Consider the following 12,722-nt stretch of genomic DNA (forward strand, 5'->3'; position numbering starts at 1 on the left):
TAAACTTATTTATGCAACACGTTTGTTTAAAAAATTGGAATATGAAACTTTCAAAAATTATTATGCCAAAGAGAACATCAGCTGTGGTTCGGTACAAAAACAATCAAAAATCTATTCTTTAATGCTTTATTAGTTCGTTTCGCTTTACGTTGGAATTCGCTTGTTTTATGTATTTTATTATTAGGCATTTGCATATACATTGATGTATCTCATTGTACACAGTTTTAGTATAAATAATCTCGCATCACTTGTGTGAAGTATTCAACATAAAAATTGTGTGGTCAATTTATGTTTAGACGTTGTTTTAAAGCCAGATGGTTCTTTTTTCGTTTATCAACTGATAAAAATATGCTGCGGGACACAGGCACCATTACATTTGCCGACCTTTCTGGAAACATGGAGATCCATTTGTATGGGTTTGCCAATCGGAAAAAAGCTAAAAGGATTGTATTTTTCAAACAACAACGTATGTGTGCTCTATAAACGTTTCTGTGTTTATCATTGATGTGCCTTTCTCGTGCATATGGGACTGGAGATTAATGATACGTTGTCATGGCAACAATGACTCCATCGTATCGAAATTTACTGTTAATAATATCGACATTAAAATCATTGTGTTGTCTTGGCAATGGAAGAAAAATGCAGTGTTCCGGTTTTTACCGCTGCCGGATAGGCCATTTTTAAATGGGAAATCCAATCTCCATTGGTCCAATGATACTCAATGGACTTGCAGTGCATGAAAAATGCATCTGCGAATCATTCCGCATTGCATAGGAAATACCGCTGTTCATTTACATTTTTTAATCATTCGGTCGTGGGGATGGTAAAAAATAAGCTTCAAATTACAAGTTGGTTCCATTAATGCATTAATACAATAGTTTCCATTAAACGAATCAAATGTTGCGCTATCAATTATGTTGTCATAACAGGTTGACTGATAAGTCCCCGGTCTAACAAAGAAAAACACATTTTTTTGTCAAAATTCGTTTTTATTATTCAACATAGTTCCCTTCAAGAGCGATACAACGATTATAACGACCTTCCAATTTTTTGATACCATTTTGGTAGTACTCCTTCGGTTTTGCCTCAAAATAGGCCTCAGTTTCGGCGACCACCTCTTCATTGCAGCCAAATTTTTTCCCTGCGAGCATCCTTTTGTGGTCTGAGAACAAGAACAAGTCGCTGGGGGCCAGATCTGGAGAATACGGTGGGTGGGGAAGCAATTCGAAGCCCAATTCATGAATTTTTGCCATCGTTCTCAATGACTTGTGGCACGGTGCGTTGTTGTCAAATGTGAGCTCGCGCGGCACCCATTTTGCACAGAGCTTCCGCATATTGAAAATATTGATGAATGATATGACCAACACGTTCCTTTGATATCTTTAAGGCCTCTGCTATCTCGATCAACTTCATTTTACGGTCATTCAAAATCATTTTGTGGATTTTTTTTTATATTTTCGTCGGTAACCACGTCTTTCGGGCGTCCACTGCGTTCACCGTCCTCCGTGCTCATTTCACCACGCTTGAATTTTGCATACCAATCAATTATTGTTGATTTCCCTGGGGCAGAGTCCGGAAACTCATTATCAAGCCAAGTTTTTGCTTCCACTGTATTTTTTCCCTTCAGAAAACAGTATTTTATCAAAACACGAAATTCCTTTTTTTCCATTTTTTTCACAATAACAAAAGTTGCTTGACAAAAGACGCTCTGTCTCACAAACTAATTGACATACAGACGTCAAATGTTGACACGAATCATTTGAAGGTTGATGCTATATAAAAATAATATGCACTTAATACTAGCGCCGCCATCTATGTGTCAGACCGGGGACTTATCAGCCAACCTGTTATATGTTAGTTTAAAATCAGATTTTATGCAGGACTTTGAATCTTTCAGCTTACCGGTTGTAATCAATGCATCGGGATGAGTCATTGACTGGTAGGCTTAATTTAAATCACTTTTTTAATTTGAGCAATTCTACCGTCATTGATTTTCATTTCATTCATTACCTACCTCAGTTTACCCTTAGCTATGCTAGGTGTCATAATTCTAAACAATATTTCTGGCTTAAACTATCTTAAACCTAACCGAAGCGAAGAACAGAAAAAAATAGCAGAAACAAAATGGATAAGTGATGGAAGATTAGAAAGTGGATGACAAACGTTATCGAAAGGCACGCAATATGTTATAATCAAAATGATAGGACAAAGAGTTAAACATTTTGATGGCCACAGCTTTACGGTCCGCCGCTGAGCGACGTATATGGCTAGTTAGATTGGAGGACGGATGCGAAGGGAGTGGGAAATAGAACGGCGATCTTCAAGTGATCCAAGGCCAAGCAACCGGCAACTGTCCTCGTGACAAGACAGTGCAGAGGATCCAACACCAATGGTTTTCCGGAAAGCAAACCTAGTAAAGGTCCTCTGCACCCGCTCTATTCGATCGATGTGGATTCTTGCCAGAACCAGATGAAAAATCATTCGTGAACGTACCACTTTCCCAAGAGAAATGCACTTGTCAGGCGAACAGACGAAAGTGCTTTCATTAAAATAACAAACTAGGCCATGAATACACACATTTCCCAAGTTCATCTCAACTCCATTAAATAATGAAAAGTAAGCATACGATCGAGACACATGAAAACCGAGCACTGCACTGTACAATCCTCGGTTTACCAGAAACCTTGTAGATAGGTAGAAGAAAAGATTTTAGAGTATATTTTGTTATCATTGTCATTGCACCATGCAATTACCAGTACTTTAGGTAAAGCTTGATAAAGAAAAAGTCTTGTAATGTAAAGTAATTTTGTGATAAGTTACAATTTAAAAGTTTCGCAAGATTTGAAACTGTTTTAATGAATCTTTTTTTGCCGACTTCTCTTGTCTTTTTTATACACTTAAGTCGAAACATACACCACTTAAACAATGTACTGCGCTAGATCGTTAGTTTGTGTTTCAGGCTCCAAACCACTGTGCAGCAGTTTTACATTTCTTGAGGCACTTCAATCCAGCCGTGTATAGCCAAAATGACACTTACTTAGCTTCACACGGATACTTGGACAAGGTGGAAATTATCATGTGAAAGTGTCGCCAATTACCCAGAAGGGTTGGAAGTAGGTTCTAGTGATGACGGGGATTTAATGAATAAAGGGACCCTACTGACACTAAATGATAACTGTAGGTTTGGGGTCATGTTTTTTTTTTTGTTGCGGAGGTTCCTCGAGTGGTTGACGATAGGCAAAAATAATCACTCAGTACGTTCAGAATTTATCAGTGTTCAGGGATATGATCTGAAAGTGTCTTTCGGAATTTGACTTCCGGGAGGAGAGTTCATTTTCTTGTATGAGTGTGAGAAAGTGAGCTTTTTGGCTTCATATCGATCCAGGAAAAAAAAAGAATAATGGCACGCAACTGCATCAAGCCAGAAGATCATAGGGCCGTCGTGTTTGTTCTTTGCATAATTGTACCCTTCATAATCTCGGTTGTATGAATTTTACGAACGCATTTGAATTTTGTTTGCGCACATGAGCAGATCGCAGTCCAAATCATGTATTGCTTGACAAACTTTGTACGATTCTGTTACCTTAATGCCTCCCTACATCCTTGGCGATAAGGGCGAAAATAAGACTTCGTGCTGAGGCGATTTTCCGTGTGTTTGCAGTAACTGTTTGCGCGACTTTGTTTTTCGCGACGGCATATTTTCCAATGTTCGCAAAATTAGCATCGGTAAGAAAACGTCGTAAAAATACACTTGAAGCTACATCTACTCCAAATTTGAAAAGAAAATACCCAATAGCTAATTTTATGGAGCGTTTTCCAACCCAGATCCCCCCCCCGCTCGAAGAAGTATATGATCGTTCGTTCATGCATGCTAAAAGTTCGTTAAAGGAGATGACATGGTAAAAGACAAACAAAATAAAGTCAATATTATTAGACTATCAATATTATCTGGAGAGTTACACTTCGTTGTGGGAACTTTAAAGGTCATAGTTCATGTGGTTAATGCATCTCATATATGTATGGTTATACGAATCTTTAGCGCGGAGTCATGCAAATCGATTCACATAAGATTCGGGAATCCTCACAGCAGTGGCAAATAAAGCCTATTCGAGTCCACGATACGGTAGTTTGGCAAACGATGACTGGGTAACGAACTTCAAGAGGATTCAGATTCATGATTCTGAAACAGCTCAAGGGAAAGTCGATGTAATATACATTTACTTCGTTACTGTCGCCATGTCATATCATCACTTGTACGTTCTTATCGTAGCGCATAACGCGTGCCCTCGCGATCACACTTTCCGGGTGTTGTAGGTCTAGCATTCGTTTAGCTTCGATGATGGAACATGATCGTCCAGGCGATCGTTGAACATTTTGGAAGCAATTCCTCCTTACTGGAATGTTGGAGACATCGTTGCCTCACCTTGGTTAGGGGGACTTTCAATGCTCTTGAAATAAAACTGGACGAATGGAAATGATGGATAAACTCTAGTCCCGAAACTCGATCGATAACCGTCTGATCGAATGATCGAACCGACGGTGGCTGTCCCGCGTGTGGACTACATCGCTTTAATTATACCAATGCTGATGGATCCTTTTTCGTATAATTGCTTACAAAAGTTCTTCGCTCATTTTGTCATAGTCAAGAGGTTTATAATTTGTTTACCGGTGTTGTGTCTATTGGTATCGTCCGATTTATAGGTTCATATTTTAATTATGGGTTCATCATGGGTTTGTCCCTATTCAAACAAATTGCTGTGTAGCTAGCTTTCTTGCGAAACTATTCCATTGCATCCCGTCGCGGTTCGCATCTCGCTGTCTCCATTTAATTATTGTTAGGGTTCATTTAATTATCACGTAACGCTAAAATTGTCAATTTTCGACCCCTTCTCCCCCTATTGTAACAAATCGTAACACTGGACGCAACCCCCCTTCATTAATTACGTAACATTTGGATGACTTCTCTCCCCTTGTTTAAAAAAATCAAATTTTCTTAAGTAATCTAGTAATGCCATCGTATTTCGACTAATGCAAAAAGAAACGAACATACTACATTATAAATTCACTAATCACGCCAGGCTGATTTGCTTCATCGTTGCTAATAATTTGAAGCGGTTTCGTCCATTAATCGTCCATTTAAAAAAACCTAAGAAGCTCATTTGAGAGTTTACATTACATAGTACCATGGCGAATCGATGTAATCCATTAAGAAAAAGAATTCGTACGTAAATTATATATCAGTACTATTCATTTCTTATTTATCCAGCAACCTTTCTTTTGCGTAGTTGTCTTCTGTTTATTCTCGTTATCCATTCACCTTATTGACTTAGTTTCTTTTTATAAAACACAGATTTAAAGGATCTAAAATAATAACAAAAGTATAAATACATTTGTTGGTAAAGTAGATTTAGTGAAAAACTTTCAGTTGAACGAAGCTGGGAGTATATAAAAATTATATAGCTCTAGTACTTACATACGCCTGTGAGATATGGACTTTGTCCAAAACTGACCAAACCCTCTTACTCGAGTTCGAGAGGAAGATGCTCAGAAGGTTTTTTTAACCCAGTATGTGTGGAAGGACAATGGAGCCGCTACAATGATGAGCTCTATGAGTTGTACGGCGAATCTACCGTCGTACAGCAGAAGCGTCGTACCAGAATGGGCCCCGGTGGGCTGGTCACGTCATGAGAATGACACCGGACGACCCTGTCCAAAAAGCCGTTTTAGGTCGTCCTCATGGACAGAGGAGGCTTGGTAGGTCCAAATTAAGCTAGAGGGATGCCGTTGATGCGTCCACCAGACAGACCGGGATTATGGCTTGGCTAACGACGGCGCAGGCCAAGACCACGAAGCGCCGGAAAACATCAAAACTCAAACCCATTGTTGTCATTTAACACCCAGTTGAACATCAATAATTTAGAATATCATTAAAAAATTTCATTTGGTTAGAAAAAAAAGGTTGCATTGAATTGATAAGTATCGTAAAATTCAGCACCATTAAAATCAACCATTTTAGCTGGTATGCTGAGTTCAAACACGACCATACAAGCACCGATCACGATGTTGCACGTTCTAGCTTTTGAAAGTTGATCATTGTGCCGTGAATAAGCTTCCAAACACTAAATGATATCGAATAATGAACTGATGTATGGATAATGATTGATGTATGATTGTATGAAGCTCTTTACGATAGTGAATAACTTGGATTACTTTGTTGGCTGAAAAATTTGTCCTTTTTTTTGTAAAATGAGTCCAGCTCTTTCCTGTTTACGTTTTTACCAAATGTGTCTTGTTGATTCATGTTTACACCCACCGTTTTCTGTCCAGAATGGTACAATGCTTCGAGCTAATGAAATGTGTGAGGTTTTGCCGTTAGCTGTTTAGCAGATATGCTACATCGATTTGCCTTGGTTCCGAAATGCGGAACTGAAAGTGAACATTCGAGCTAAATAAAGTCAAAGAACGCTATAGATATGGCAGGATGCGGACCACTTGCGGTTGTTGTGCCGAATAAAGCAGACAGAAGACAAACTAGCATTTATGTGCTGCATGGACCATCATTTAGGTTCTGGGCAGGTGGCGTAACATCCACAAGAAAATAGAGCAAACATTGTCGCACTGAATTATCTTCATCAGTTTCCTTTTTTCACCATTCAAAAGAGTCTGTTATGGTTGTCTTTAATCCACAATAGGTAATGCTTGACGTACGACGATTGGAAAAATGTATAATTAAACATTAAATAAAACATATAAGGTATATCGCATAGGGTCAACCAATTAACGCTTGCAGTCAATAAATAATTTAACAAACAAATAGTTTAAAGCACACCGACCAAGAAACCGAGTTGATTGGATTTCGGTATTGATCCTCCTCCCGTTGCAATGCGCACGCTGAGCGGTCAACTCACCCAGAAGTGAAAATAAAATGACCACCCCTGTAGCTGAAATTCCGGCGCTATCCACCGACATGCATGCGCTATGCTTTCACCGCAAACCTCTAAATTGGGCGTGAATAAAATTTTATATGCTTCCATAGAAATATTTCATCAACCAACCCCCAATCCACTAAAACCCAACCAGGAAAGAGCCTCCCTCCCCACCAAACACGTTGATTCTAATAGTGCTCAACCGGCTATGCCAAAAAGGGCGCCCAGAAACGGAACAGAACGGAACGGCGCAATGCGCAACACAAAACCCGAATGACCGAATCTTCCCAAAAGCAAAACAACAAATATATCCACAAACGATTATGCCGCACACCACCGTGAGCGGTACCAGACTGCCGCCACATAATTTCGCGCCCGATTCATCCCCATACGCTGGTCAACCGGTAATGTTCGTTGCAAGCGTTGGGTCCCCGGGTGTAGCGTAAAATCCTTTCTGGCAGCACATTTCACCGTTTCGGATGCGTTTGAATAAAGAACCACTATTGATGCGCTTTCTCGCATTCGACCGAACCGACGATCCGCCGGGAAATGGGTGTTCGACTGGAAAGGACTTTAATCACCCCCGTTTCCCGGTTGGGTGCATTTTCTCCCATTTTTGTTGGTCTCTTGCGCCGGGCGGCTTGTGTTTTTATGCGAAGAGACATTCGTGACAGCAGCATTGTCGGCATCGTCATAATCACTATCGGACGGCGTAGCAAAAAATAATGAACTGCTCCACCGTCCGGATTGTTTACCGTCGATGGTAATCATGGATGTTGCTGTCACTAACCTATTCAATAAAACGGGGAAAGTGGCATACATAATAGATTAATTTGTGTACCTATAACAACCTGAAGCTGAAGGGGAAAGCGGTACAATAAGCGGCGAGTAACGTTTACCTGTTTACGCATTAAATCAAAAGGCTCTCTGAAGCTTTAGCAATGTGATTACAATCGTTTCGCACCTTTTGTCGAACCAAACAAACCAAAGCAAATGAGTGCAGTTTTTTACGCATGGATTTTTAGTGAAAACCGCTTTTATCCTACTCTGAATTTCATCAGTGCTTACGTTCAGCGAAAATTGATTCTCCGAAACACATCGCATGTTTTAATCGTAATTTATGACAGAGAATTGCACCGCTGCTAGAATAAATACTCCACATGCCGTCACTCGATCAGATTACACTGATGGAAGATTTTGCTTTAGATGGACTGGATGCAAATTTACGAACGTTTATATTAATTTATCGGTGAAAGTTGTGTAACATTAGAATGTGCCCACCACATGGTAGTGGAGTTGCAACTCAAACTAATCATTTATTGGTTTTATAGGTTGCGAATGTCAGCCAATAGGCACGAAACCTCTGTAAAACTAATCAAACAAAGTAATAGTTTAAAAAATTTAAACTATCAATTATTATTGAATATTTATTATTTGTTAGTTATTAAAATTATTTAATACTTTTTTTATATTTAGAAAATTTTTTATCCGTACTCTGAACAGGTTTTCCATGAGATATTTAAACAGTAACTGTTATTTTTTGTTACCATAAGCATTACTCATAACATCCCGAGGGTACGAACTATTTATGGAAATGGCACGAAAGTTTGTAGCTCTGTTCGAAATTACCCGATATAGGGTTGGGCAAGAACATTATTTTCATTTGCCCATCTTCAGAACTCGAGATATCTGCAAAAAATCATTGTTTTCCCGTAAAGCATTCACTATTTCTTCACTTTCTTCGATTTGTTGTTAGAAATATATTGTAAAGCTTGTCTTTATCTTTATTTGATCTTTTGTCTTTATTTCACAACAAATTTAAATAATTTAGAATAAGATGAATTACAAACTTTGAAAATTTATATGAACTTTTTTTTCGACTCGATTTTTCCCGAACTCTGGACACTGCAAAACACAATATAAAGGGCTAAAACTACCCCGTTAACGTGGCTTCAACTGGATTAAAAATAATCAGGGCCATTTAGTTCTAAAATAATACGCTTTTAGAAAAGATCTTTTTTCCATATGCATTTTCATTAATATTAGTAATTAATAATAGTTAGTAGAGCAGTTGATAATAAGTCAAATAATTTATCTTTGAATAAAAATGTTAGAACAGGTTAAACAAGAAACAACAGAACGATGTATTATCCTTGCATACATATAGGTAGTGGTCAAAAATCTTCAAGATGGGGATACTAAGGTTAACCGGTTAAGGTAATCACTTAAAAACTGGGGTAGGAAATGGTAGGAACTAACGGACGAATGAAAGCTGTATGTATACATCTAAAATTACTAAAAGGACGATACACGCTCAAGAAGACTGACGATAGAATAAACATCCGAATCATCACTGTCCGAAATGTCGCTAACATTATCCTATCCCAAATTTACTACTCTTCCTTATTTGCTACTAGTGCCAAAAGCAAAGAAGAAAAAGAAACAAAGTCTAATATTCATTTGACGATTTTAAAGATTTTAGAACAATGAATCGAATTGACACCTGGTTGTAATATTTAATTTTACACGCCTAAATGTATGCAATTAGCAGCACAACTAAACACGCGCGCGTTTTTTGAAAGCCGTAACGCAGCCGTATTTGAACATTTGTTACTTCTAAAATTGTTTAGGCACAATTATTTTACTCAAACGATCTGAAACATGTTTTTAATTAATTCAAATTTTGTTTTCTTTTAACAAATTAAGATGGATGAGTTTTATACCGATTTAGATTTCGGGTTCCTATGGAAAATTACACCCTTTTCTGACCATAGATTCACCAGTCAGCACCACGACATAACCAAAACAGTACAGTTTTACTGACAAAATAATCTATTTCGTCAAACCCGCAAGCGAATGCGGTCAAATCGGTTGTGTCGGCAAATCGGGCAATCACGGCCACCGCATTCGGCTCGGGTAAGTGTACACATTGATTGTTTGTACCGTAATATCTCTGACTTTATTGTGAGGTGTGCGCAGCAAAGCGCAAACAAACATACCACCGATGAACGATTTTCCCGCCGAATCTTGGCCAAAAGCACACACCCGGGGTCGCATCGATTCGCTCACACCGGGTTTGTCCTATCGCACGAGTTTTCCAACCGCATGCAGCACCGACAAACGATGTTGCGGCCAGCGGTAGCATGGTAATTGGAAAATTATGCAGATTCAAAGCTATTCCGGAGCGTTTTGGGTCTGCTTCGGTGTGTTTTGCGAGGCAGCCAAAAGCTGAACGAGTGAGAACCGATTTTCCTCGGCCGATCAGATTAATACGATCAGGTTCTCGTTCGGTATTGGCGTAGGTGATGGTAACCAGGATGGATGAGATACGAGGACTATACGGATACGACTGCAGTTAATGCTGTTACACACTCCATTTGAATCAATTCCTCAAGGAAACTGTACGCCGAATCAATCTGGATAGCCGTCGACAGTTTTCTGCTGTCAACGACGACAAGGAAATTGCCCTCAATTGAAGCTCTCATACACAGAAAAAAATATCAAAAAGTTTCAAAATTATTATAAATAGTGTGGTTTAATCCAATTCCATCCCATTCTAAACATTTTTAACTATTCATAAACAGTTTGTGATTCAATCAAGCTTGGACTTTATTTGGTTTATTTTCTGTTCAAAGTAATGCGGTTTTTCGTGATTTTTCATGAGTTGTACAATTTATAAGCTATGTTATTAGTTTAATTTTAATGATTGATCAATATAAAAACTTCTCATTTTATCTTAAACCAACTTTCCAAAGCGGAACATTTGTTTTTTTCCCCGAACAATTTCTTGTTTCGAAGCTCTACAACAGTTGCCGCTCGTTGACGTTGTAGAGCTTCCAAACGTCATTCGCTCGCCATGGCGAAATGTCAAACCAATGTTTACATCGTTCTCAAAATAAACGTGCTCGTGTGGTGTAGCGTGCCGGTCGAATCGAATTTGTTGGATTTTGTAATAAAAACGAATACTTTATCCGATTCATTAAAGCTGTGCGGCTGTGACACGATACTGTAGTCTTTAATTTGATTGGAAACAAAATGTTGCTCGCAGAAGAACCAGTTGAAGTGAGTGTTACTAATAGATTGCTGTGGTAGGGAAAGGATTCTTTAATGTTTTTCTTTCGTTTATTTTAACCTTTCTTCATTATATTAGAGTGTGGAACCTTCAAAGAATGGTGTACCTGAGAAATTTAGGGCAGAATTTGCCGACAGTAGCGAAAGTGAATCAAGCTTTACGGATGAGGATGATTCCGATGAGGAGGTAAGGTTCCCGTCGGGAGTGCAATCACAACAGCGTGGCTTTAGTTGGTATTTTTTCTTTCCTTTATTTGTTACCTTCCGTTATGGTGTGGTACGACAGCTACGTCAAGCATTTCTTCGCAACGAATTGAAGCCGGGTTTGAACGTGATAGTGCAGAACGAACGCGCCCCGCTGTATGATACGGTCAAGCTAAAGGCTTCGATAGAAGCATGCACCCTGAAAGCGCCCTGGTTGGAGCGTATGGAGCTGGTGAACGATCTGGCCCCGCTCACACCGGAGCTTGCAATACAGATCGAAAAGCACGAGCAAAAGCGTGCCAACCAGTTCAAGGGCAACCGCAAGATACCGTACGTCGCGCCGGAAACCGACACCGTGTTGAACGACTTCAAGCGGGAGATACTGTTCCACCGGCAGGCCCAGGCCGCCACCATCGAGGGCATCCGGAAGCTGCACGAGCTCGGTGTCGCGACCAAACGCCCGGATGACTACTTTGCCGAGATGGCCAAAACGGACGAGCACATGCAGCGCATCCGGAAGGTGTTGCTCGACAAGCAGGAAGGTATTGCCAAGTCGGAGCGTATTCGGCAGCTGCGGGAGCAGCGCCGCATGGGCAAGCTAATACAGCGCCAGGCGACGGAGAAGCGTGACGAGGAGCGAAGAAAAATGCTGGGCGACATTAAGAAGTTCCGCAAGGGTAAACTATCCAATCTTGACTTCCTGGACGATGACGACGGACCGCGGGGTGAGTTCCGCAAGTCGGGCAAGGGGCCGGGTAACGGGAAGAATGGAAAGCGGGCCGTCAGTGGTAAGCGGAAGGCACGCGATGCAAAGTTTGGGTTCGGCGGACGGAAGAAGGGCAAGAAGCAAAACACCCGCGAGTCGTGCATGAATGATGGTCCGCCCCGCAGCAAGGGTGGCGCGGGAAGGAAGGGAGTGAAAGGGGCGGGAGCGAAAAATCGGCCAGGAAAATCGCGCCGAGCACAGGCGAAGGGTGGTAAGGGTGGTGGTCGCAAGAAGTGAACTCTCCCACCCGCCTAAACGCTTGCCGTTGTGTGCAACCTATAGATCGTTAATGGTGGTGAACACTTGACGATAATGTACATTTAATGTATACCATAAGCCTTTTTTTGCTCGTATCTTAAGTTTTTCTTCCTTTTGCATACAGAATAAAGCATAAATGCATGGCGACCATTATGCGCTAAGTAAAAAAAAACGGAATAAGTGTTTTAGTTAGAATGTTGAGAATATTGACATTTATATTGATTTAGTGCCTATAAATTGATTAACAACTACTTGTAAGAGTGGGAAACAATTTCCTTTTAAACATGTTGGTCAAGTTTGTTCCTTGTCTGTACACGGTTTTAACAAGATCAAACGACCTCTTGGGGATTGCTTTGTGTTTCCTACGATCAACTCTAAACCTTACCTAAGCGCGAAGACAGGTTATGCGTTTAAAAAAGTTAACTTTCTGCTAATCAATGTTGGTAATGCCCTCCATCTCCTTCTGCTACTTCCCCCGGAGGGAGTTGAACTTTCCC

General features: G+C 40.1%; 1 protein-coding gene across 1 annotated transcript; it reads left to right on the plus strand.

The window, feature by feature from the left end:
* Positions 1–10,814: 10,814 nt before the first annotated feature.
* LOC128296854 (probable rRNA-processing protein EBP2 homolog) lies at positions 10,815–12,388 on the plus strand. Its single transcript, XM_053032358.1, has 3 exons — positions 10,815–10,988; positions 11,077–11,184; positions 11,284–12,388. The coding sequence occupies exons 1-3, from the start codon at positions 10,962–10,964 to the stop codon at positions 12,202–12,204; spliced, it is 1,056 nt and encodes a 351-aa protein (XP_052888318.1). The 5' UTR covers positions 10,815–10,961; the 3' UTR covers positions 12,205–12,388.
* The last annotated feature ends 334 nt before the right edge of the window (positions 12,389–12,722 follow it).

This window comes from Anopheles moucheti, chromosome 2, assembly GCF_943734755.1.
Source record: "Anopheles moucheti chromosome 2, idAnoMoucSN_F20_07, whole genome shotgun sequence".
In the NCBI taxonomy this organism is placed as follows: domain Eukaryota; kingdom Metazoa; phylum Arthropoda; class Insecta; order Diptera; family Culicidae; genus Anopheles; species Anopheles moucheti.

Bases quoted from the DNA above. Each gene is read 5' to 3' on its own strand.
- LOC128296854 (XM_053032358.1), top strand. From the start codon at position 10,962: ATGTTGCTCGCAGAAGAACCAGTTGAA. The intron at 10,989-11,076 runs GTGAGTGTTACT...TCATTATATTAG, and splicing joins TCGCAGAAGAACCAGTTGAA to AGTGTGGAACCTTCAAAGAA. The intron at 11,185-11,283 runs GTAAGGTTCCCG...GTGGTACGACAG, and splicing joins AGGATGATTCCGATGAGGAG to CTACGTCAAGCATTTCTTCG.